The 27,262-nt window shown below is 45.8% G+C and overlaps 1 protein-coding gene across 1 annotated transcript in view; it reads left to right on the forward strand.

Annotated features, from left to right (window-relative positions):
• Positions 1-27,262, forward strand: part of Oca2 (oculocutaneous albinism II) — a gene marked incomplete in the record, with an annotated part of 273,796 nt that overhangs the window by 175,893 nt on the left and 70,641 nt on the right. The window contains 4 exon segments of the mRNA XM_013507666.1: positions 10,334-10,393; positions 10,959-11,063; positions 18,175-18,268; positions 23,868-23,961. Of these exon segments, the coding sequence (XP_013363120.1) occupies positions 10,334-10,393; positions 10,959-11,063; positions 18,175-18,268; positions 23,868-23,961 (353 nt within the window).

Consider the following 27,262-nt stretch of genomic DNA (forward strand, 5'->3'; position numbering starts at 1 on the left):
CCTCCTGCCTCAGCCTCCTGAGTGCTGGGATTGCAGGCGTGCGCCACCACACCTGGTTATGATGAATGTTTTAAAATCCTTTTTAAACAATCTAACATTTGAACTATCTCAGGGTTGGTATCATTTGATCATCTCCTCTTCAACCAAGCTGTTATCCTCTTGGTTTCTGATATGACAAGTAATTTTTCACTGTACCCTAGATACGTTGCCTATTGCTGGAGGGGCCTGACTCATACTGAAATCTTTTACTTCAGCATGCAGTTGCCCTCTGCAGTTTAGCGCACAGGTCATGGGCTGCTTCTGTGGTTTAAGTGACTGTTTCTCTGGGACCTTGTGTGCCGCCCTGGCCTGCAGGTCCTGCTACCTGGGGCTGCCTGTGTGCACCGAGGGCCGAGGGTGTTCCTCAGCTGGCCATGGAGGTCTGCATGTGGGCAGAGGGGTCTCAGGTCCCCAGGAAGAGTGAGGTTGCAGTGGCTGGGGGTTTGTGCTAAGGGATCCCCTTCTTCTGGGGTCCTCCTGAGCCTTGTGCTGTGGGAGGAAACTCTTACAGGTGCTGCACTGATGGAGACCACTACGAAGCATCTCTGAGCAGGATTTAAAATTAGCCAATTGGCTTCCACATGTACTTGTGAGTCTGTCACAGGCCTAGGCCCCTTGTCTGGAGATGGGCAGTGGACTCATAGTAAGTGAACCTCTGTGAGTCACCGGTCCTTACTGACCGAGGCCTGTAGTGGCCAGTGAAGCAAAGGACAAGACAAGACCACAGCTAAGGACACCTGGCTCCAGCCTCAATTAACTAGATAAAGACTAGGTAACTAGATAACTAGATAAAGACTGTAGCTGCAGGCATCTTACTCCTACAGTGAAGGACTTCCTGGAGATAGCATAGTTCTTCTAGATTAATAGGATGTCTTACTTGGAGAAGGCCTTGAGCTGACTTCCAAGGTCCTTGAAAGGTCCTGCTCAGATTCCCACCTCTCTTCAGTATTCCTCTCCTTTGGTAACCAAATAAATATGTGCCACCCAGAGAAGATCTTTGCTTAGCCCCCAGAGAATCTTGAATTCTGCTGGAGGGTTTTGATCCTCCTTGAGCCCTAAAATCATATCATTTGACTCTTTGATTTGAGCCTTCGCCCTACACTCATTTGGGAGATTGCGGGCTCAATCATTTCCCAGTAACTAAGGGGTAACATGAACGTGTTCCTGCAGAGCTGCCCACGGTGTTGCCCAGCAGGGAACCACCCTGTGTCGCAGTGGCTGGGAGCCTCGTGTGTGCGGTGGGAGGGCCTTGGTTCAGGCTCTGGCCAATGTCTCTCTGCATGGACTTCTACTGCAATGGGGTGCGGAGGGGCTGGAGATCCCTGGTGCTGCTTCACCCAGGGAGGAGCGAGCTCTCCTCCTTGCAGCCTGCAGCTCCATTGGGGTTGTTTGGGGGCACCAGCTCCCCTGCAGCTACGCTCTCTCGTCTGTGCTGGGGTCCCAGTCAGATCTGGTCTTCTGCCACTAGCTTTCAGAATTAGCGGAGCTGCTCTGGCTGTTTCCAGAGTTTATAGCTGTGCTTGGCAAGGGTGAGGAGGGAGAAGGGGATCCAGGCCGTTTGGTCTGTATTGGAACGCTTCTAAAACTGCCTATTTATTTATTTTTCCCACCTGTTATTTTGTTTTTAGTTTGTTTCTATCACTGGTTCTAATTTTAAAAATTCACTGTTGTGTCTTATATTTGCTATACTGTGCATTTCCTTGATATTTTCATCTACTGACATAGAATATTATTAAAATTTCTTTGTATTTATTTTTCCAGTGTCTGGCAAGTTATAGGTAATATTTGTATTCTCCTAGTTGTTGGCTTAAAAGTGGAGAAAAACATTTAAACCCATCTTTACCTAGAAATCCTAGGAATAGGAAAAGCAGCATCAGCTGTTTTGGGGTCTGCTGGAGATGAAGTGTGTTACTGGCTTTTCAGCAGACTTTTTGTTTGTGAACCTTGTGTGAGACACTGTTGGCTCCTTTGCCCCGTGACGTGGAGGAGCTGCTCCTGGAGGACGTCTGCAGTCTCCTGGGGAAGACCCTGAACAGCACTCGTCCTTCACTCCTGCTGCAAGCACCATTCAGTTTCTAGCATCACTGGCAAAAGCGATAGCATCTGGTGCTCTCCAAAGCAGCATATTGTCCTTGTTACACTCGCAGTGAAATCCAGAACTGCACCATGACCTGTAAGCACAAGTTGGCTGATGAGGACCGCGTATTCATAAAGCATGTACGCCTATAATCAACCATGTACCTGTCCAGAGGTGTAAATCATGTGGTACTTGTTATAGGAATGATTCAGAGGGAGGTTTTCAGATAGATTCATTTAAGAAGTCTTCCTGTGGATATTTTTATCAGACTCTTAAATTGAGAAGAAAGGGAAATGAATTCTGTGATCTCTTGGCAGTGTTGGGACGACTCTGTGCCTTTTTGCTCCCTAAATTATGGATTCTGCTGCAAGAATATTCATGTGCGTCCTCCCGTGGGTATCCGGCAGTTCAGAAAGGCTTCCCAAGGGAATGGCTTTATTTACCTCTCTGCCAGAGAAACCTCTTTATCTGTGTTCAGTCTCAGTGTAGAAAACAAAACTATTTCTAATAGTGGGTGGAACCAAGGGTCTAATTAAAGATTTCATGCAATAATTTCTTATTAATCTTTAATAACCCATGCCAATTCCACGCCAACCTCAGCTGCAGCCTTCCAACTCTGTCTGACCACCAGTCATTTCCTTGTAGATAATCTACTTTTTGCTGAAGTTATTGTTACCTATAATTCCTAGGGCTTATAATGTGGAAGTCCTGTATATTTTACATTCTCATCTCTCTTGAGAAATGTTAAGGCCAACTGAAGAATTACGTATGTGAATGAGTAAGAGAACATTGATCCACTGTAAAAATTAATTACCCACAAGGCGCAGAGAGTAATCACCAATATTTTTAGTTTGCAATTTAAAAACCATAAGTGAGTCAATATTCTGGCCTTGGGAGAATAACAGCCAACATAGAAATCACTCCTAAAAATAAAACTAAGCAAATGGAAAAACAAAAATAAAACTTAAAAGGCCTATCACTACCAAAAAATACCTACAAATTAATTTTGTATTTGCCTTACTTTAGTGTTTTTCAATAATGGTCCAAGTCACTTCTCATGTTTCTTTTTCATAGACTGTAAAAATCGGTGGGAGTATTTTTTTCCCTTATCATTGGCAAGAAAGCATGTGTTTGTTTATTTATTTATTTCTAGCTTTTTTTATCAGTACATATTTGCATTACACAATGATTACATTCCTTGTGTGGAGTTGGTAAAGTCTATAACACATCTTAATTTTTTTTCATCCTCTCTCCCTCACCTTTTTCCTCTCTCCCTCCGTCCCTTGATCCCCTTCACATTCGAAAAAGATCTACCTATTTCCTATCATCTTTTATTTATATTTTTGGTTTTTCATGTAAGAGAAACTCTATGCTTTTCAAGATTATGAGTCTGATTTACTTCATTTCACAGTACGGTCTCAAGGTGCATCATGCATTTTCCTACGAATTACTCACGTTTATCCTTCTTTATTGCAGAGTGGTACTCCACTGTGTTTGTGGTGGCTTGGGTCTAGATGTCCCTTAAAGCCTCATGTGGCCATAGGAGGCCTTTTCAGAGGTTGCTGGATCTGGAGTGTGTGATGCTGACACAGAGGGCGTGTGATTACTAAACTGGCCCACTGATTGGTTTGGTATAGTTCTGGGTAGGATGAGTGCTTCACCCTGGGTGCGAGTGCCACCTGCCCTAAGGGTGTGTGGCCCAGGTAGGATTTACGGGAGAGGAAGAGGGTCCCTGTCGTTGCTTGCTGCTTGGTGCTGCTGCTGCTTGTCTTCTGCTCTGCCATGCCCCTCTGCCACGCCACCCTGCCTTGGAGCCAATAGCCTACAGACTGAAAGCTCTACAGACTGTGAGCAAAGATGAGCCTTCCCTCCTCTAACTTTGGAAGGCAGGTATTTTGTCTCAGCAGAGAAACGTAACTCAGGTCGTGTGTAAATACCACATTTTCTTTCTCCCTTTGTCTGTTGATGGGCACATGTGTCACTTCCATGGTTTAGCTATTATGAATTGTGCCGTTACAAACATGGAGGTGCAGGTAACACTATAACACGATCTCTTTAACTCCTTTGGGAAGATACCTAGAAGGGGAACAGCTGGTCAAGTGGAATTTCTAGTTTTAGTTCGTTGGGGAGTCTCCATATGAATTTCCACAGTGGTTGTACTAGTTCACATTCCCACCAACAATGTGGAAGGTTTCCTTTATCCCCTGCAGCCTCACAGAATTTGTTATTATTTGATTTGTTGATGGGCATTTTTTCTGGAGTAAGATGGTATTGGTTTGTTTGGTTTTTTTTTGTTTTTTTTTGGTTTTTCTCTGGTACCGGGAACTGAACTCACGACCTTGCGCTTGCCAGGCAGGCGCTTTTGCCACTGAGCTAAATCCCCAGCCCCAGTAAGATGGTATTGGTATTATTTTAATTTGCATTTCTCTAATAGCCAGAGAAAGTGATCATTCTTTCATGTGTTTATTGACCATTTGTACTTCTTCTGAGAAGTGTGTATTTATTTCAAATGCCCATTTTTGATAGAGTCTTTTATTTGGAGGGAGTCTAAGTTTTTGAGTTCTTTATATCTTCTAGATGTCAGTCTTCTGTCTGAGGAGTAGCTGGAAAAATTTTTTCTTGTGGTTTTTAAATTACAGATGACTCTAAATGTATCTCCCATTGTAAAGGAGAAGACCAAGTCTGTTTTAAGAAATTGAGATTGGTCACTTAGCTTTTCTCCCGGGTAGGTGAACGCCAGGTCAGTTAGCTGCTGTTCCTCTTGTGTCTGAGTCTCTAAGGGAGCACTGCCTCACAAACAAGATTACTAGTGAATTCACTGGGAAGATACATGAATAATTCTGGGGAAGGTTAACACGTTGGCATTTTGATTTTAAGTGGTTGCAGCAAAGACAACTTATAATTAGCTCTTTATCAGTTTTGATAGTCTGTTCCTCACCTTGCTGTGACATTCTCCAAAAATAGCAGAGAAATTGACGTTTATTTAAAGTAATGCCAATTATAATGTATTCGAAATGTTTATGAAAATAGCTAAATATATCAGCTGTGTAAGATAATATGTAAGAACTTTCCATTTATTTTAGAGGTTTAAATAAAACATAGTGTTTTGCTCAGTTAAGATCTGGGTGCCAATAATTTTAAAATAAGAAGAAAAAAATCAGGAATTAAGGTAGGGTGCAGGGCATCTGACGGAAGAACTCTGAAGAGCACACTGCTTCCTAACTGACTTGTGAGTTCCAGCATACCCGTGCTTCCGGTGCCTCACGGTGGGGGAGTTTTAAGTTTCCTTTCAGATTCTGGCAGGGGTCTGGCTGACCTGTGTCATTTTCTCATCACCCAGAATTGCTCGTGATTCAGCTGACCTCCCTCATTTGTGGGGGACTCCAAGACATTCCCTACACCCTCGCCCAGCTCTCGGTGAGAGCACATGGGCGGTGCCCAGCAGCGACACGTTTCCATCCAGAGGATCCAGGGAAAGTGCCGCCTGTGGGCTGGAAAGCATGGGGCCGTTCCACAAGAGAGAGCCAGAGAATCTTCCGATTCTGTGCATGAATTTGCACAGATCTCAGCCTAATTTCTATGTAACGCACATACGTGGCACACTTAAACCAGCCGGCAGAGTCCTGGGGGACTAAATCAGATGGTAAGTGTTCAGCACGTGCTGGACATGCAGCGTAGACCAGGATGGCAAGGCTGAGAGAGCCCCACTAAGATCTGAACCACCTGCGTGGGTCTCTGGCTACCTTAGAGCTATACACTTGTGGGACAGATCCCAAGTATCCTAGGAAATTTTAATTTGAATGGCATCAAAGTTTATTGGATACAGTTAAAGCTCACTTAGAGGGAAACTTGTAGATGTGTACTTAAAATAGAAAATAAGGAAGATCTAAAATCAGCTACCTAATGGTCTACTTCAAGAAGAAGAAATTTTAAAAAGGGCTTAATCAGGAGTACAATGCTGAAATAACATACAAACCAATTCACTTAGTTTCTCATACTAAAAGAACACAGAAAAGTCATGGGATCATTTCAATAGCCAGAGAGAAAGCATTTGACAGCATTCAATTTCTTGATAAAAACCTTCAGCAAACCAGGAATCCTCAAACTGATGACAGGTATTTTTTAAAAATACTAGAGCCAACCTCACACTTAATGTGGAAAAATTTAGTTGCATTTCCTTGTATGTGGGAGGGAGGCGAGGATGCTGGGCTTCTACAATTTCCATCAGCGTTCAGTGTACTGGAGGACGTAGCTACCGCAGTACTGTCATACAGAGAAATAATGGTACAAAGGAGGAAATGGAAAAAGTAAAACTAAAATACAGATAATCCACAAAAACACAGTGCTGCCTGAACCAATATATGAATTTAGCAAGGTCAGAAGATTGAAGACCAATATTCAAAAATCAGTGTATTCTCATATACCAGCCGCACACTACTGGAAAATACTTAGTAAACAGTTGTGTTTATAGTACTATCAAAATCATTAAAAACTTAGGAATAAACATAAAAAAAATGCCCAAGATCCATATACCAAAAAATACTGAGAAATCCCTTAAAGAAACTTAAAAAATTCTAAGTAGAGAGAAATAGCTTGTCCATGGAGCAGAACACTCAGTGTTGCCTAGTGGCAGCTCTTCCCACAGCGGCTCATGGACCCAAGTGCTATCCACATCCAAACCGAGTCAGACCTTTCCGCAGGGAGCGACAAGCTAATTACACAATTTATATAGAAATACAATGGACTTAGACTAACTACAACAACGTTTTCAAAGTAGAACAGCATTTAGCATTCACCTAATTTCATTTCTTCCTATAAAATTGTAGTAATGAATAGTGTTGGACTGACAAAATGCAGACATATATCACAGAAACAGAACACAGAGTCTAGAATTAGACCCTACATGTGTGGACCATTTTAGTTTTAAACAAAAGTGCTAAAGCAATTCATTTGGGAAAGAACTATTTGTTCAAAAAGTGATGCAGTATCAGACATATATCTATGTAAAAGCAAAACAAACGCTCGGATTAATTTTGCTTTTCTGTGTTTTCACTCCTTTGTCTGTTCCTGCGATGTCTTCAGTGATGTTTCCTTTTGTGGAGATTACCGCCTTCCCTTCCACCCCTCCGTTTGCCAGTCTCCCACGGATATTCATATTTGTGAGCCTTAACAAGTTCTCATTGTACACTTGTCTTCTACTTAATTCTATTCTGCTCTTACAGTTATTTTCTTCTCTTTGTTTTGTTAGGTTCAATTTGTAGGTTTTTTTGTTCATAACTTTGGAAGATGGATGTCCAACTTTTCTTATTTTCATGCTTTATGTTTTCCAGTATGTATATGTCAGACTGTAAATTTTCGTTTAGCATAGCTCAGCTGAATCCTTCAGGTTTTCATGTACAATTTGATGATAGTTGCATTTTATTTATTCAGATTACCTTAAATGTTTATTGTGATTCCTTGACTTATTTTTCCTTGATGGGCCAGTTTTTCAAAGTGATCATGGATTTGTGTTCTTGATCTTGTAGTTCTGTTTATTGGTGCTTTGTATATTTTGAGGCTGTGTAATGAAGCACATATGAAATTAAAATCTCACTCTTTATGAGGAAGTAAAAGGTTACAAAGCTTTCGTTATTAAAATCTGCATGGCATGTGCTTTTCTTCAGCATCTTTATTCAGAGATGTCTTTGGGAAATTTTATTTGGGTTTAATCTTTTTAATCCAGTGTGACAATCTTTGTCTCTTAATACATCTTTCTTATTGCGAGTTTAAATCTGCCATCTCTTTTATCAGTCTTACTCTTTATGCTTTATTATTTTCAGTCTCCTTTCTTTCTTACTTTATATGATTGAGAATTATTTAAAATTCTGTCTTCCCTTCCTGACAGTTATATGTTCTTTCGATAGTTTTAGTGGTTTTAGTGTCAGGTGAAGATGACAGCCCTCATCCTTAACTCACTGAGGATTAATTCACACATTCACACACTTGAACCTTTAGTTTCCTCAGACAAAATTACTTTTCCGTATCCTGTATCAGCGAATTCTATTCATACAGTTTTGAGGTCTGTTTAGGTCTGTTTTGGTTGTTTCTACTTTCATTCATGTTCGTTTTCTTATTATCCTTTACGATCCTAGACTGTCGTCTTACTGATATTCATCTGTGGGATTTTGGAGGGTCCGTGCTTGGGATGCTTTCCTCCACTTCTGCTGGAGTCCACTTCTGCTGGGTGCTAGGCTTAGTCCTGGAATGTTTCAAGGATTGCAGCTGACGCCTCACTCCTGCCTCTTCTACCCTCAGCACTTGATCATCTCAGGCTTCCAGGCAGTTGTATCTCTTCTTGCTCCCAAATCTTGCAGTTCCCAGCCAGCTGCAGGAAATATTTTCATGAGGAGAGAGATTCCTCAGAAAACCTTACATTGTTTTCCTAATAAAAACTGTGTTTTATCCAGAGTCTGGCTGTTGAAGGGACCTAGACCTCCTAGTCCATCGCTTTGAGAGTGGTGCCGGTGATTTACTGTACTGTCTTCTTCCTGGAGCAAAGCTGCCAGACCACTGCTGATTCAGTGTTTCTGCCCCGGAAGAATAATGATGTGTCCTATTTTGAGTTACACCACACAAACATCTTTTCATTACTGTGTATCAGTTGATGGAGTCAAGTACTGTGTATTATCCTCAAATGCACACAAGCTTTATTTTGTGAAGTGTAAAATATATATTGTATAACAGCCTTATGCTTGATAGAGGGCATTACTATGTGCTTTTTTGTCATACTAACTTCATGAAAAAGGTACACAATATTTGGATTTTACTCATATTTTTACTTTTTAAAATTAAGAGACTAGATGCCTTGAACTGGCCTTCGATGCAGTGTTTGAGTATTTTGAAGGTCTTATTTTGCCTTTTATACTTACATTGTGGACCATGATGTTGGGTGTAGTTATGTGACACTAAATGTATGTAAATACATAGTCGTGGTGATGGGCATACCGTGCCGAAGGGGGCAGACACATGCACAACCATCTCTACTTGGTATTTGGCAGAAATTTTTCATGTGGTTTAGAGTTCTGATTTCCTTCTGATGGATGGTATATAACAAAGTAAAAACTATGGCCACATTTAATTTTTTACCTTTAAAATTTTAGTTGAAAAATTAAGATTACGTTAGAAAAGAGGTTCTTAGTAGGAGTTGATTGTGTCTCAGTTACTGGCTCCAGCTGGAGACATTTTTGATCATCTCAGTGGTCATGGGGAAGGCGTTCTGTCATCCAGGGGTGCTGCATAATTTCTTATCATAGGCACGTCAGTACCATGAGGAGCAGTGACCCAGCTCCAAATGTCACCAGTGCTGTGAATGAGACAGCTAGCTACAACAGACAACCCTTATGATAGACTCGATATGGAAGAGAACTTGATCAAGACTTGTTTGAAGACCCAGCGTTTGGGCTCCACAGCCTCTGCATGGAGGTCCACTAATAGCAGAGCCACGTCGTATTTGTAACACGCGGTATTTTCACTATGGTGGTCCTTCAGCACGCTCCAATCCCGGCGAGAAGGCGTGTGCTGGGGAGGTGCGGGTGGCAGCTCCAGCTCCTCCCAGGCCCTCGCACCACAGCTGTGGGTCTCCCAGAGCACCCTCTGGCTGGCACCGAGGGCAGCCTGGGTTGAAGCCTCCCCCACGCATTTTCCATCTTCCAGTCTCTCCTGCTTTTCCCTGGGTACAGTTTTCTGCCTCTGTCAGGACTGTGAAAAGAGTTATCTGCTTCGGTTAAATAGACCTTTCCTACCTTTTTTGATGGTTATAAAAACCCTGAATTTTCTTTTTAAACTCGAAGTGTGATGTTTAACTTTAAAAATAAATTGGAGATGCAACTTACTTGAAAGTCCTTCTCTAAGGAATGGCATTTCATCGCATGGAACAGTGCCCTTACAGAGCTTTGAAAGAGATTGCCTTTCATTCAGATTTAAATTCACGGCGGACATTAACACAAATCAGCGAGGAATCCCTGTCTCTGCTACTGTACTTTTTCCTCTGTGACTCTTCAGTGTGGATATATGATAGTAAATTATTTGCAGACGGGGTATTTGAGCCTGATTTTTTATAAGAAATGAGAATGTGGGCCTACCTTATGTTCCCTTCTTTTCATTTGAAAGACAGTTTAGGAAAAAATCTTGTGTATATTTTCATTTTTAAGCAGATTTTCACTACATCCTTTCTTCCAGGCGTTGGCACATCTCCACCTAATAGAATATGTCGGAGAGCAGACTGCTTTGCTAATAAAGGTACATTCAATGCAATAATAGAATGTTCCAGCCACTATTCTTTGATTTTTGTAAAAAAAAATCCAGCAAGAATAAGTCATGCTAATTATGCTGAAAGCACAGCAGGGAACCTATTTTATCCTGGTTAGTCCAGAGATGAAGGGAGATTTTTTTCCCAAAGAGTATATAATTATAGAGGCCTATTATTTTTCTGATCACCTTTTATTATTTTTCTGAAAACCTGTCCAAGAGTGAGAGCAGTGATGTTAAGTGAGTGCTGCAGGAGGCCCGGCCCGGGATGTGTCTGGACCCTGGCCATGGGACAGTACGCGTGGCTGCGGGATTGGGTGAGGAGGAGCGTTGCTCTGCCTCTCCATCTCTGGGCTGGGATTTTCTGCTCAGCTGCTTGGAGAAACCCAGCAGAGGCTTCTGACGTTGGTGTGGCCTGGTTTGCACACACGTGTGCACCTTGTCTTGCCATGTGTAAGAGGAAGGACTAACTCTCCCTGTCACAGTATCGCACCCTCAGAGCGTGTGATGTGACAAAAACTTGATGTATAGCACTGCTATTGTCTCCCCCCTCCAGATGGTCCCAGAGGACCGGCGCCTGGCCGCTGCCATTGTCCTGGTGATGTGGGTCTCAGCCTTCGCGTCATCCTTGATCGACAATATCCCGTTCACGGCTACAATGGTGAGTCGCTCGCTTCTGTGAGTTTCAGGGCTCAGCGCCAGCCGGCACACAGCCTGGGCTTGTCCTTCCTACTGAGGAAGCAGAGCATGAAACGAGCTCACTCACCACACGTGCAGATGCAGAGGACCCCGTGGGCACAGCCTGGGGCAGCTGGGCAGGAGCAGTTCGCCAGAGCCCAGATGGCAGCCTGGAGCCCCGGGCTGCAGCCAGCGCGGACACTTGCCCTCAGTGACCGGGTGCTCTGGGGTCAGCCCCACTGAGGACTCCCCTCTCTTTTATGTGGGACACCCACAGTACAAACAATTTAAAAAGCAAAATAAAATAAAAAGAAAAGGTAACACAAAATCAGGAACCAGATCCTGCAAATGGGAAGGGGACCTACGGGTGGAGGGGGAGGGGAGGCAGAGGGAGGGGGAGCAGAAAAGTTACGGTGTGCTCTGTACCTTTCCCAAACCCACAACGAATGTGACTATTGTGTGCTGAATAGCAGGCATGTGGGAATATAATAAATGTAAAAAAAAACAAAGCGGTTCTCAACTTGAAAAAGAGAAATACGTGAGACATCGAAAGATAGATTTTCATCTTTATTTCCTATGAAGGCAGAAGCTGTTCCAGCCAGTCTTGGTGGCTTCTGGTCCTGGCCTGGGCGGGCTGATTATTTCCTGTGTCCTGAGCCCCAGTGGACAGTGGACGTGCGCATCACAAGCTTCTCCCAGGGCTGACGAGTCCTGCTCCCGGGTCGGGGCAAGGACTGAGCACCCCAGGGTGGGCAAGTAACGGTGGGAGCAGGGGTTTGGGCGCAAGAACTGGGGTCCTGTCAGAAGTGCCCCGGGGCTCAGGACCCTGGACACAGTGTCAGGAGCGTGGGGCACCCTCATGCAGGGAGCTGGCTGGGGTGTTCTCTTTGTGGTTCTTGTGGCCTCCGGGCCCCATTCCTCTCGTGTGAGTGGAGAGGCAGCTCCTAAGACACCCTGTCGCCCTGAGTCCTGTGAGCCAGTGGGACCCAAGCGCGGGAGCAGCAGTGCTGGCTGAGAGGCGGAGGTGGGCCAGGCCTACGGCGGCTTCCGCGGCCAGGACCTGGAGGTCCGCACCGAAACCCACCTGCGACCCGCTCTGTCTGCCCAGTTTCACCATCCAGTGAGCTGGCTGTTGCTCTCCTTCCCGAGTCTGCGTTTAGGAAGCCTGAGTTGACTTTGTGGCTGTTTTATTTTCATGGAGTCCCGAGCTGGAGATGTCATGTAGCTGTTGCCACAGGTGCAGAGTTGGGCAAAATGCCATGCAGACCAATGTTTAGAGACTGTTACCTTCTGTGGAAGAGGCAGGATTGTGATATAAAAATGCACTTCTTGAAATAAACTATTAAAGGGTAAAGTAAAACTAATTTTTTTTTACAATGCTTACCTAAACACTCCAGTTAAAAGGCAGAGATTGGCAAACTTTATTTATTTATTTTCTGGTACTGGGAATTGAACTCACAACCTTGTGCTTGCCAGGCAGGTGCTGTGCCGCTGAGCTAAATCCCCAGCCCCTGGCAAACTTAATTTAAAATGCAAGCTTCAACCTTACAGCCTTTGCAGGAAATGCACTTTAAATACAAAGACAAGTTGGAAGGAAAAGGATGGGAGAGGAATTAGCATACAACACTAAGCTAAGAAAGTTCATGTGACTATAAATGTGATAAGCAAAATAAATTTCCAGAGAAAGAGTGTTTAAGAAGGGATTCTACTCCAGTGTAAGGGCTGATTCACCACGCAGACTTAGCCTGAGCTGTGCGTACACCTCACGACAGCTCCCAGATACACGAAGAAGAGGTCTACAGGGCTGATTTTCAGCACAGCTCCCCACGACTGCCAGAGAAGTCTGTCCTTTGTGACTTTCAGAGTGTCTCTGGAGTTGACTGTCAAGAAACTTCTGTTTTTCCAAGGCTTCCAGAACTATTTACAATAGCAAAGGTGCTCCTCAACCGTCCTGCTTAGCACTGTGCCATAGCATCCGAGTACCACGGCCACTGCATAAACCTTGCCTTTGACCTGTCCCTTATCCAAATTAACCATAGGTAAGAGAATCAGTAATCTCGGAGCCACTGTTACTACACGCACTACTTGTCCCTCATAATGGGGTTCTTTAGGTGTCAGTCGGTGAGCAGTCAGCTCCGAAGTTTGTTAGGAGAGCCTGCTTTCTAGAAGCTGTCTTAGTACGAGCTTCCACAGCAGCCAACTTTGAGGCAGTCCCAAGGGCTGGAGCACGGGGAGCCAGAGGGTTGGAGGTAGCGAGAGAGAGCCAGCGGGGAGCTAGCACCTGGCCTGCCAGCGGTGCACGGGCAGGTGGACCATTTGCTTCTCAACACAGTCTGCCCAGAGGGGAGAAAGGGGAAGAACTGACCCGCAGACGTCTGTCTCCTTTGGTCAAAGCTTGGCCTTGGGTTGCGTTCACAGAAATGTCCACTGGGGACCCACAAAGTGTCCCATCTTAGCACCAGCAAAGAAGCCTGAAGAAAGAATCGCACAGTGTGAGGAAAGGGGTCGGTGTCCTTTGTGAGAGGTGCTGATCGGAGTCTGTGAAAATGTGCCTCTCACAGCAGGACCAGCAGGACACAGGAGGCAAAGAGTCCAGAGCGGCACATAGTAGAGGTCCCATGCGGAGTGGCTTTAAAACTCACAGTACAGGTGGATGTGAAATATGGAATACCTTTCAGTTCTGCAGTGAGGAAAAGACAAACGCCTGTAAAAACCATGTCCCACAGGCCGGAGGCTGTGCTATAAAACAAGAAAAGAAATAAGGCCTGCAAGGACTGGAAAAGAAGAAATGAAAACTTTTACTGTTTACAGAGAACATGAATTTGTGTTCTCAAAAAATTAAAAAGAACACATTTGTTAGCTATTATAATTAATAAGTGAATTTATCAGGGACCCTAGACTTAAAAGTCAGTTCAAAAATCAGTTGTATTTCTATGTAGGAGTGACAAACTAATAGAAAATGAAGTTCTGAAATACGTGCAAATGACAACGGCATCTGCAATAAGTCCCAGTCCCGAGTTCAGCTCAGTGTGGTCCCCCTCTCCGGGCACCGTCTGGTGGGACAATGCTTATACCAGTCCTTGGCTCCAAGACCAGCTCAGCTTACACACTTCCCCTGTTGTCAGATGCCGCAGTGGGCCCGAACCTGGTGAATCACAGGGCGTAGCCACAGAACCAAGCTTTTGTCACAACCCTTTATCCACTCTTCCTCCTGGCCTCATGTGCTTGGAGGTAAAAAGTCCCATCTTCTAGGCATACTTCAAGGTCTCCTGACCCAGGTCCTTCCTGGGACTGACTTAGTGTTGGAAAGGTTTATTTAGCTCAGAGTTTGTAGAGGTTTCCGTTCAAACTGGCTGGCTGCAGGGCAGGGAGGCTTTGCAGAGAACAGTCCATGGCGGGCAGAGGACAGCAAAGTCAACAACCAACCCGAACAGTGTGCTTTTGGCCCCTTTCTACTCTAGGCTGCTGGGATTAGGGCGGTGCCACACACACTTAATCCCAGTACCACATGCTAGATTCACCCACCTCTGAAAAAGCCCTACGATCACACAAACCATAACACCTGGGCATCAGCCTCAAAACATAGACCCTGTGTTCCCCTAACAGGAGGTGGTCCCTGTTCTGAATCTACTTTCTCTTCAGTGGCCGCTGGGTTGGGTAGGCACTGTTGGCTGGGGGGTCCCCAGGAGCATCTGGGTGCTGTGTCTGTCTATGTCCTGGGGGACTGCTGAGTGTACTGGCTTGTGATGGGCACTTGGGAAGGACTGGGAAGAGCGCAGATACCTTGAGACTGTTAATGTTGGAGATATGCCACCTTCTGCAGATGCTTTCCTCCCCCTGGACAATGACAGCCCGAGTCTGTGTCCCTGGGTTCTAGCTGCTCATCGTCTTCCCTTCGGACTGTCTTCCCCGCCCACCGAGTAGAAAGTCCTCCCCAGCCCAGCCCCGGCCCCCAGGGTCGGGTGAGGCAACTCCTCAGAGTGAAGCCACGTGTATAGTGATATCTCTCATTGATTCTGCCCGCTGATAGACGCAGTGGTATACGTGGGTCGTTAGGGCTCCTACCCGCAGAGGGTAGTGATGACAGTCTGGCTCCTGTGTGTGTGTGTGTGTGTGTGTGTGTGTGTGTGTGTGTGTGTGTGTGTGTCCCTTGTGCCTCTGCTGGCGTAGAAGGAAGCACACTGCTTTGTCCTTGCCAGCCTGAAGCCTCGGTGGCCTGGCTTATGTGGCTCTACAGAGTTCAGGTCACTGCAGTTCTGTTCCGCGAAGTTTGATTTCTTGGACTGTCCCCATGTCCAGCGCCACCCAAACGTCCCTTAGGGTCCCTGGCTCTCTCTGCACACACTTAGGAGGCCTGCACAAGGTTCGGCGGGGAAAGAGACTAAGGCACATTTTGTGGAAATGCGATGGCTTCCAGACAGCACAGTGAGTCAGCCTCCCACTATCGTGGCTGCCTGTGTTCTGGCTCCGTCTGTCTTTGACAGCACAGCTCTGACTGAAGCTGTTGTCAGGTCCACAGGACACTTGTCCACAGAGATTTCATCCTGCATGATTGCACCATCCTTTCATTATGGAGGGAACTGGCGGGTGCAGCGGCTGTTTCCAATGACCAGTAAAGGCTGCCAGAGAGGCCGTCTGGGGAGAGCTGTGGGAGACAGGGCCTATGCTTGCTAAGGGAGTGCAGCACCTGCCCAGAAGGGGTGTTTTATTAGAGAGACCTGCAAGTTCTCTGCCTTTACTCCTAGGCTGTGAGTTTAAAGAGACAAAATGAAGCCTGTGATCTCCTTGGTGGAAATGCACCTCCAAAGTGTGTTACGAGTTTGGGGTTGTTTCGCCTACACTCATGTTGTCTGCTACGTGCTGTCAGCAGCGGCAGAAGCACAGTTCACATTTGTTTGTTGTATTCCCTTCTGCCAGTGGCCCAGGAAGGATATGGAATAATTCAGGGCATCCCAAAGCCTTCTTTCCTACTGGTAGGATCACACCATGGAATATTTACCTAGATACTGCATCCACAGTAGAAAGATCTAGATCATAGATGAGTTTGTCTCTTCTCATTGGCTGGACAGAGCTTCAAGGAACCTTCCAACCAGAGCAAAGCCAGGTCACAGGAGGGACCCCAGGGATGTTGGGAAATTAGATTTGCTGTTTTAGGTTTTCCTTGCTTCTCTGCCTTGGGCCCTTCCCTTCCTGTGGACTTAGTTATCTTTAACAATGACACCTTAAATAATACTTAACACTACTACAGCAACTTGGTGTTGAAGCTTCATTCATATTTAATCCAATCAGAGCAGACAGAGAGACTGTAGCAGGCAGTCTGCAGCCCTCTTGGTCCTCTGTGTGTGCTGGTGTGGCCCTTGTGCTTGCTTGAGGCAGTGGGAGGCCAAGGGGCTAAGACAGTGGGAGGTGCTGGGGGCAACGGCTCTCCATTAAGTGGTGTGGGCACATTCAATATTTTCATCCACACTTCCGTCACCTCTGCCCACCTCTTCTGCCTTCTTTGCCTGTCTAAGGTTGGCAAGGAGCTGCAGAAATCCAAGCCCAGACCTACCCCCGGGGCCGTGCATCTCACATCTGCTGCATTCCCCTAAAGCCCACTCTGGGAATCCTAAATACATGGTTAATTGTCTGGCAGAATTCTCTAGCAATCTTTCTTCGTTGACATTTGATCGTTCTGACCTCCTTGGCTTAAGCAGAAAGGGTTCTCAGGCAGTTTTGCAGTTAAAATGTTATAATTCTTCTCTTGGTTGTTAATTCAAAGAATAATAATCTATGCGCACAACTTGGTGAGTTTCCTTCGGTGGACTCCTTGGGTGCTCATCATTGTGTATGTTCTTCAGCCTCTGTGTGGAAGTCATGGTTTCAAGGCCGTCCGCATCTCCTCTCCCAGGTTTCTGTCCAGGCCCCAAAGCGGGTATTAGGAAAAGTGTTGCTGGTGGCTGTGACACCTGACATGGGAAAAAACCCTCAGCACTTAATTTTAGCTTTTGCATTTTGTTTGATGTCGTTTTTAGTTCATCCTGTCACATTCGGGTACAGAGTAATACAGAGGGCTGAACCGGGTCCAGTGGGCTGTACTTTGGGGTAAAGAGCATGAACGTACAGCCCAGGCTCTGCACAGGGTCCCTCAGGCCCCAACCCAACCCGTCCATGTGTGGGCGGAAGAGGAGCCAGAGACAGAAGCAAAATAGCAGCCCAGGGCGGCTGCTTCCTGCATTAGCTCAGTGCTGGCCCTGATGAGGAGCAAGGCGTGTGACCAACTGTGTGGGTCTCAGGGGTGCCCTCTGCAGTGCCCGGGGTGAGGGGCTTTCACTTTCCATCACCCACGGACTAGCCATCAAATGACCGGCCCCTGGCTCCATGGCCTCCCAAACACGAGGCACATTTGAGGAGTCAACGGTCTGAATGAAGAGGATCATGTTATGTCCCAAAGACACTCAGGAAGATTCAGTAGCAGCACATTTTGAGCACCAGTTTCTTAGAGATCTTTCACAGCCACCTCATGCTTTGTTAGTTAAGATAATATGATATTCACCCCTGTCAGAAAGGTGTGACGGAAGCTGCCGTGACTTACTAGTGAACGATGCACCAAGTTGTAGGGTCTGATGCCTGCTGTCCTCCTATCTGAGTGTCCTAGGCTTGGGGTGACGGGCAGAGATGAGAAGCGGCTCAGCTGAGATCTGTGTTCCTGGACCTCGCTGTGTCCTAGTTGCCTCGTCTGTTGGTGGAAGGAATGACAGACTCACCCAAAAGATGTCTGAGAATTAACTGAGATGATGGGTGTGTGAAGGCAGCACGGGCTTTGTCAATGCTGGCTGGATTTTCACGTACCCAGACGCTGTGTTTGGCTCTGTGACTTCACCCCATTCAAGATCTACAGCAGCTGGGGGCGCGGTTGGCTGTGGACGGAGGGGCCCTTTGGTCATGTGACTGGGGTCAGCTAGGTACGGTTTGCGGGGATGCCACAGTTCACTTTGGTTTCCTTCCGTGCACCCTACAAAGCGCACAGTGTGACTGCTGAAAAGTGCTTTGGGTGAATCAGAGCTGTGGCTCTGTGAGTTTCCATGATGTGACCACGTCCCTTTTGCCCACAGGTTCCTGTGCTCCTGAGCCTAAGCCAAGACCCTGGAGTCAGCCTGCCCGCCACACCGCTCATATACGCCCTGGCCCTTGGTGCCTGCCTGGGAGGTAAGGGGGCACTGCCTGTGGTGGGGGGAGTCGCACCGTTTTCTGCCCCGAAGCAGAAAGCAAAAGAAGGGGCACCCAATGGGTCTCGAGGGGAGCACATCCTCAGCTTTGGAACCGGTCCACAGCTCTCGCTTGCCCTCTGGGGACTGCCACTTCCCACTCTGCAGAGACACCGATGACATTCCAAGCCTGTGCCCGAGGATAATCAGCATCAGTGTCTCAGAGCTAATGTGCCCATGCCTGAACTCGTGTGAGCTGCATTCAAGAACCAGAATGTCCTCAGGGGCAGCTCTCGTTCCTCCGCCTCCCCCTCCCCTTTCTCTTATGTGGTAGGACTGAAGTGATGGACAGGGTAAGCCTTAAGAAGCCGAAGACAGATGAAAAATGTGTTAGGTGGGTTTTGGGGGCTGTACTTTGAAGAAATTGCAAAATGGATCACAGTGTCAGATGAAAATGGACTCTGGTGCCCAAGCTCAAGGCTTTGGATGGGGCTGTCTTGAGGGGCACAGAGGGAGAGTCCTTCCCACGCTGAGGAAGCCCGATCACCTTTGGGAACACAGCAGGATTGCGGAGAATCTTAGATAAGCATACCAGGTAGATTTTTAAGTTTTCTTCTTAGATCCAGGCGTGCTTAGATAATCCAGCTTCCTTTGTTCTTCGACAGATCTCTGACTATTAGATCGATAACTTTCTGGTTAGTTTATCTCCTCGCTTGTAAAGCAGGATCAGTGTCACTCAGTGAGGTGTCAGGACACAGCGAATTCTTCACTTCACAATGAGGCCTGAAGTTCTTCGAGAGTACAGAATGGGGGTAAATGTTGAAATAGCCCGAGACGGAGCAATGTGAACGTCATCTGTGCTACTTTTCCCATTAGTACTGGACAGAGTCCAGATCACCAGGGTAGGATCCCTGCTGTGGAATTTGTTTATTCCCACTTACTGGGCGTCTGCTGCAATAACGCCATGCCAGGAGTTAAGTCATTATCCCTGCTCTCGAACACGGAAGACAGTCACCTGAGCTAAGGGGACACAGAAGGGCACATCCCTCGCCAGGGAGAGACTGCAGGGAAAAGCCAGGAAAGGTGGCAAGAGGCAAGAGGCCAGGGGGCTAGTTCCGTTTCACCCCAGATACGTAAGGTGATTGTGAAGGGGGTCTTGAGACACCGACAGCGACCCCCTGTAGACTAATGACCTGCAGCGGGGCCAGGTGCTTAACACTGGGCATAGCCAGGAAGCAGCGCGAGCAGTAAAGGTTTCCATCCTGTGATCCTTTCAGCTTCGTAGCTCTGATCACTCAAGCACCAGTTCCTGCACAGCGGATGCCCATTCGTGCTGGGTGTTCACAGTGCAGCAATCCTCTGGAGACCCCGTCTCGTTCCCATGGGGTTTAGCATTTTAAACACATTATGGTAAGTATATATAACCAAATTTACCATCTTAGCCATCTTAAGTGGACAGTTCAGCGGTGTTAGGTACCTTCACGCAGTCTCTAACTTACGCGGTGTATCCTTCCCATTCCAGTTCACGTTGTGATTCACACTGTACTTCATTTGCACTGTCACTGGCATCCGTCCTTGTTCACACTGTGTCAGCAACCTGCAAACCCACACTGTGTGTGCAGTTCCTGCAGTTCCGCCACCTCCTCCAATTCCAGCACTCCGTCATCTCAGACTGAAACCCCGAGCTTGTAAAACAGTCACTCTCCTTCTGCGGGGTTTAACGTGTTAAAGAACACTTTGAATAGATGTTCTGCTTGACATTAGAGATGCAGTTTGCTGTTTACACTGGAGGGGATTCACTAGCTCATTTGGAACAAACAGTTCTTTAGTGGTCTGACCCTAATTCTTTTTGGATGCTTTTTTTAAAAGAACTAAGTTAAAAACAATTCAAGCAAGTCCTTTTTAGATTTTATTTATTTATGTATTTATTTATTTATTTATTAATTTATAGACAGGGTCTTGGTGTGCAGTGCAGACTGGCCTTGAATTCACCATATAGCCCAGGCTGTCCTTGAGCTCATAGTGATCCTCTTGCTTCAGCCTCCTGAGTGCTGAGATTGCAGGCATGTTCCACCACGCCTGGCAGTTTTTATTTTTTATTCCTTCTCCATTTTGATGGGAATGTAAACTAGCATTTCCACTATGGAAATCAGAATGCAGATTCCTCAAAAAATTAAAACTGGGAATTCCATGTGACTTAGTTATTCCCCTTCTGGGGAATACCTTCCCCCAAAGAGTTAAAGACATCATATTATAGTGACATACGCATACCCATGTGTATAGAAGCACAATTCATAATACCTAAATCTCAGAAACACTCTACATGTCCATTAACAGATAACTAGGTAAAGGAAATGTGCTATTTACATACAAAGGAGTACTATTTTGCTATGGAGAAGGATGAACTGGAGTTGTTTACAGGGAGATGAGATCATGTTCGGTGAAATAAATCAGACACACAAGCTTATATATCTCATTGCTTCTCTTATATGAGAAAACCAAAATATAGATCAAGCAAGCCTTTCAAAAGATCTCTGAGCCTGAGTTTCCTGGACAGCAGAGGTGGAGACAAGCTTATACCCTAGGACTTCTTGGTGTCCGCAAGCCGGGGCCAGAAAGACTGCGTTAGAGGAAGTGGGACGAGCACAGTGAACACGGAAGATGAAGACCACCTCCAAGTGTGCTGATACGTAGACTGTGGGCAGCCCAGGAGCACGTCCACATCTTTCCTCAGATCATGTTTGTGTCCTGGAGGACAGGTGGCTCTTGGTCTTGCCAAGGGGAATGTGAGGGCGTAAAGTGGCACTGGTCTGAGACGGTGGCCTTTTAACTCCATGTGTGTGGGTAGACTCGGGAAACCAGACTGTAGACTCTGTATGTGACGTTCATCGCAGGGGGCGGGGATCACTTTAGGCCCTGGTGGCATTGTGTCTAGATCTGTAGATCGTATTTCTGTGCCACATAGCCTAGAAGTGCCAGGAAACACAAGAGAAGCCCTCTGCAACCCAACCCCCTCTGCCCGGATCTTAGTGGAAACTGGGCAGGAAAGCTGAGGCGGGATAGTGACACTTAAGGCCTCCTTTTCTCTGTCTCATGGCACCCTTGGACTTGAGGTAGCATCAAAACCTGGCTGGCATCATGACAGCTACTACAGACGGCCCCACTTCTAATGCCTTGACTTACAATTTTCTGACTTTACAACGGTGCAAGAGCAATCCATAGCCGGGATTGTGAGTTTTGCTCTTTGCTTGGACTCTCCCTGCCCCCTGATGCTGGGCTGTGGCGGTGGGTCGCAGCTTCAGTCAGTCACATGATCCTGAGAGGAAACAACTGATGCTCTGCAGTTACTGTGTTGCTATGCTAGGGTGGTCCAGAGGTTAGTGTATTCACTGCAGTTCACACGTAAAATATTTTTAACTTACAATAGGTTTACTGTAAGTGAAGGAGCATCTGTACTGAGATAATTGTTGATTTCTGAATCGTGTAGTCATCTTCTTAACCCATGTAGACTCCACAGACACCCTGTCAGATGCCATGGAAGGAGACGCCTGTCCTCACTGAGTGTCACGTGGCTGGCTCCTTACATCTCTTCCCCTGCTGATGACAGGCAGGGTCAGGCTGGCGGATCCTGTCTCTGGCTTGTGAATGGTGTGGAGGCAGGCAGGCTATGGTCCCTTGAAGTCAGGGAAATTTGAAGGCACGTGTTCTGGGTAGAGGGGAGGGCTTTTGGTAATGACTCTATTCTTCAGAGCAAATCTCAGGAGGGATGGAGGCTCTGGTCCTTCCCGTGGCCACGGTTGTGTAGCAAAAATGCTGAGTGATCTCCCCAACAGTGTGGGGCCAGCTGTGCCTTGTCGGTGGGTGCTGGAAAGTTCAGATGGAGGGAACCGTCTTGATGAGCTGCTGGAGCACTGCAGCCGCCGCCACTGGGTTGCTCCTCTTCTGACTGCCCATCACATGGGGAAGAATATCTCTGTATACACATTAGTACACATTCCATTTTGTGCCTTCCTTTCCTTACAACCGAAACATCTTCATTAATGCAACAGAAATGATCAGTGCTTTGCTCTTTATGACACTTAGAAAATCTGAAACTTTGAGGTCTTCTGAATCCATCTCTAGCTTTCTTTCCATAGTACCAGTTGATTTCCTGTTTCTAACACAGCTGCTGAGGACCTGCCTCCCAGGGACTGACATAACTCCCTCCCCACACTCTTCTCTCTTGCTTCCTTTTGTTGTGCCCATGCTGGTACACACTAGCATTGCTGACTCATCTTTGTGATGCAAAGAGAGGCTGTTTGGAACCCCTGTTACATAGATTGCTTCTTCCCGATAGAAAGGTTTCAGTGCTAGTTCTTCTTCTTACCTTCCTGCGTGCTGCCTCCAACAAGAGCTATTCATCTACTGTTTATGGACAGAGGTCAGAAATGAGCTAAGTTGACTGACCCTGGGTCATGTGCCCACCCTCAAACGCTGATCACGACAGCTCGTTATGACACTTAGAAAGAGGAGAGAAGAGGCCCACTGACTTAGCCATGCAAATTCGCCCTTCCCCGAGCCCAGTGCTGCATGTGTGTGTGAGGGAAGGGGTGGACCTGGCATTCCCACAAGCCTTGGCTCCTGCCCCCAGGCTGTGGGCTTGGGGTGTGTTCATGTGAGTGTAGTGTATCTCACGTCATACGCATGGTCACTATTGCTTACTCATGGTGACATCTTCTGGGAAGGAGATGGCCTTCGGTGAACAATGTCAAGTAGCACAACTGCTTCCTCTGTTTTCTTCTGTTCTTTTATTCATTGAAAGAGTGCCCTCCCCGATAGGCATCCGGGTCAGGAGTCCTGAGGAAGATAGTTCTTGTCTGAGATTTCATTCCAATGTTGCAAAGGATGCCTGTTCCTACCGCTGGTGGTTGGCTCTGCTTGCATTTTCCTATAAAATACACCTGCCACCCGATTCCGCAGTGTCTTGGTTACTTTTCTCTCGTTGCTGGGACAAAACACTTGACACCCAAAATTAAGGAAGGAAAGGTTTATTTCGCTTACAGTTTGTGGAGGTTTCAGTCCATACTTGGCAGGTTGCAAGGCAGAGTGGCACATGGCAGAGGGCTACAGCTCATGGCGGCAGAACACAGCAAAAGCAACAACCACAAAAGGGCGGAATGGCCTCAAGCACCCTCTTCCTCTCCCTTACGTATGCAAACTATCCACCCCAGGGCGGGTGTAGCTCTCACACCCATAATCAATCAAACTCTAAAAGCCTGCCCCATGACCGCATGAGGCTTTGGGGGGACACCCAAACACAAACCTAACACACAGTAACTTACCCGTTCTCCTTAGCATCTCCTTCTTTCTATCACACAGAATGGCAGTGGTCTCATTCGTGAAGAAATCGTGGTATTTCCAGACAGAGAATTTATTTTCTGTTTGCCAGTATGTGTATGTTTCCAGATATTTGCAAAGCAGTCACTCTGATGGTGCCTGTAAAATAATCATCAAATCAAAGCCTGTGAGATGATCTAGATATTGCAGGACAAAAGGGAACAGAAGTCTGCCACCAAGAGATGCTGAGATTTCACTTTATTTTTAAAATTTTCTGATTCTAGGTAATGGGACTCTGATTGGAGCATCTGCAAATGTTGTTTGTGCAGGGATTGCAGAGCAACATGGGTATGGATTCTCCTTCATGGAATTTTTCAGGTACTTTGAAAACCCATTTTAACTTTCCATTTACCTATCTAGTTCCTAAGCTGACTTAAAACAAAATGCGTATTGCTAAACACTAGGATGAACATGTTTTTAGCAATTAAGGAGGCTTTGGTGTAGATGAGGTTAGCTCAGGAAAAAACACGGTAAACATTTATTTCTGAAATTGGTTTCATCACAGTGAGGACTATTCAGACACTTTGCAATGTCTGAGTTGGATCAGGGGTCAGGAAATGGTTGTTGGCTTGCTGGGTATTTCATGCTGCTGTCCTCTTGAAAGTTCTGGTTGAGACTGAGGCTTCATTGTCTATAAACATGGTGTAAAGCGAGGGTCTGGCAGCCTGCTACTGCATCGTGCAGAGAGAACTCTTGCTAGCAAGGACCCGGAGGTCATGCCAGGCAAGCAGTGAGCGGATTCTGTGTGAGGGCGCCTCTCTGCAGGCTGTGTGGGGATGTGGCCAGGGAGGTGGAGCACAGCTGGTGCCTGGGCAGGAGAACTCCTCTGAAAGAGCGGGGTCCTCTCGGGCCTCAACAGAGTCTGTGCCTGTGTTTGCCGTGCACCTGTCCGCAGGTTAGTGAGCGCGGGGAACGGCAGGGGCCCCGTAAAATGTGCTGTCAAGATGAACCCCCTTCACTGGTGCGGAGCTGTATTTCCATGAAAGGGCTTTGCGCATTGACTCACAGCTGGATGCACGTGTAGCGCGGGTTACAGAGCCAGCCCTGGTGTGAAGAGCTGCAGCTTCAGCTGTGTCTGAGTGGAGGGTGACTCACAGCCTGTGGAGCCTGCAGTCCCTGCCTCCGTTACGTGCTCCTCTGCAGGTGCCACTTGCCAGGCCTGGGCTGGGAAAAGGACCTGGCTTGGCACAGCAGGAAAGGACTGAGTGTTGGCATAGCCTGTTTTCTGTTGCTATAACAAAATATAACAAAATACTTGAAACCAGGTAATTTATAAAGAATAGGGTTTATCTGGCTCACAGTTCTGGAAGCGCAGAGAAAGTCCCAGAGTGTGGTGCTGGCATCTGCTTGGCATCACTGGGGCCTCTTTGCTTCATCGTAACACGGCAGAGGGCGTCACATGGTGGGAAAAGCAAGCAGGCCCGAGAGGGATCTTTATGACACAGCCATTCCCCCAGTGACCCATTAACCCATGAGTGGATGAACCCATTTGTGAGGGCAGAACCCTCATGACCCAAATTCCATCAGTGTGGATTTGGGAATTAAGTTTCCAGTCTTTCTTTCGGTTTACTTTGTTCTTTTACCCGTTTTTTTGAAATGCAAATTCATTTAATTTATTTTTACTTCCTTTGTTTTGCTTTCCATAAATGTTTAAGGCTGTACTTTTTTCCCTGCCCACTGCTTTATCACTATAAAACAACACTGAGATTCCATCTCACCCCAGAAAGAATGGTTATCATTAAAAAAATCAACCAATAACAAATGCTGGAGGGGCTGTGGGGAAAAAGGAACCCTTCTCCTCTGCTAGTGGGAGTGTAGACTGGTACAAACACTGTGGAAATCAATGTGGAGAGTCCTCACCAAACTAGGATTAGAGGTCTCATTCCACTCAGCTATTCCTCTTCTGTGGTCCATTCCTTAGCTATTCTTCCCAGAAGAATTAAAAACATCATACCACAGAGATATATGTGCACCCATTTTTACAGCAGCACAATTTGTAATAGCTAAATCTTGGAAACAACCCAAATGCCCATCAACTGAGAGATGATAAAAAAGATGTGCTTTTAAAAAAAATATATAATGGAGTACTACTCAGCCATAAAGAAGGATAAACTTGAGACTTTTATAGGTAAATGGATGCAACTTCAGCCCATACTCATAAGTGAGATAAATCAGATTCACATGTGTAAACATCACACTGTCTCTCTGGTGTGAGAAACTGAAAGAGTAAATAAGGTCTAAAATGTACAGTAGATATTATGAAATGGGAAGAAATTGTTCAAAGGGAAAAGGGAAAAATGCAAGTCAGTTCCACTATTAGTATCTCTTTGTTGTTTAAAAAAGAAGGTTTGTGCTAATAACGATGGGAGAAATTTTTATGCCCATATCTTGTACCCTGAGCAACTACTTTAAACATAGCAACAGGTAATGCATTAACTATTGTTATCCTCCTATTTTTTTGTTGTGAGCTTTTGTTTTACCTTTTTCCATAAAAAGAGAAGTGGGCCCCCATCAGGGTTCTTGACTGTCATAGAAATGAAGCAACAAAGAAGCTGCGTTTCCACAAAACTCCAAGCAGCCTGTGAACAAAGGGCAGATTAGAGTAGAGACTAAACTCCCTGCCACACGAGACAGACGCAGAGACACAGCCCTCAACCTGCGACAGTTCATGGAGCCCCCGTCACAACTCCACCCCGGAGAGGCGAGGGGCACATCAAGAAGACGTCCAGTGGTGAGCATCTGGTGCCATTAGCCGTAGATTTCTGGCAAAGTATTGTGGATCTAAGAATATGCAAATGTAGTTTTGAAAGCAGAAATAATTCCATTAATAAGAGGGTGGAGAAAGAAGTGAGAAGTAGAATAAATTTATCAAAGGTCATGTAAGGAATAAGTAGAAGTCAAAGGGTACTTTTAAATATAGATGAAGTAGATACTAAAGATTAAGTAAAAAAACAAAGGCCTAAAGAGATTTGATTAGGTGTGAGAACAAAGGTAATCACTCAACAAAAACATTGACTTTCCTAACTGTGCAAAAACAATTTAGAAAAGAAAAAAGGTGTACAGAAGCATGACAACAAAAATGTAAGATACTGTACATAGCGGCATGATGAAAACTTGCATAGTGATGTGAATCATATTAATAAAAATGTGACTAGACTAAATTCACTTGCTGAAAGAAAACAATATTTTTATCTTTGTTTCACAAAGCAAGTCTCAACAAATATCCTGTAGATAGAAGGCACACCTAAAACAAAGTAAGTTAAAAGCTGAGAAAAGTGTTTTCAACCCTATCAACAAAGTAAAATTCAAGCCAGACAGCATCAAGCAGGACAAAGTGTGAAACCTGCAGTGAGAAAAGCTTCCAACTCTCAGAGAAGACAGGACAGTAATAAATACACACCCACCGAACAACATTGAAAACACCTTTAAATATCAAACTGTAAGATATTCAAGGAGGAATAAATAGAAATGCACCTATCACAGGAGACAGCATGTCACTTTAAATACAAGACAGAGGAACTAGACAAAAACTAAGTAAGGATTTAAAGAACCCAGCAGAAGCATTGTATAAATTATCTAAATATGTAAGTTTACACAGTGACAGTAGAGAATGAACTTT

Source organism: Chinchilla lanigera, unplaced genomic scaffold, assembly GCF_000276665.1.
Source record: "Chinchilla lanigera isolate Chin_1 unplaced genomic scaffold, ChiLan1.0 scaffold00132, whole genome shotgun sequence".
Classification (NCBI taxonomy): domain Eukaryota; kingdom Metazoa; phylum Chordata; class Mammalia; order Rodentia; family Chinchillidae; genus Chinchilla; species Chinchilla lanigera.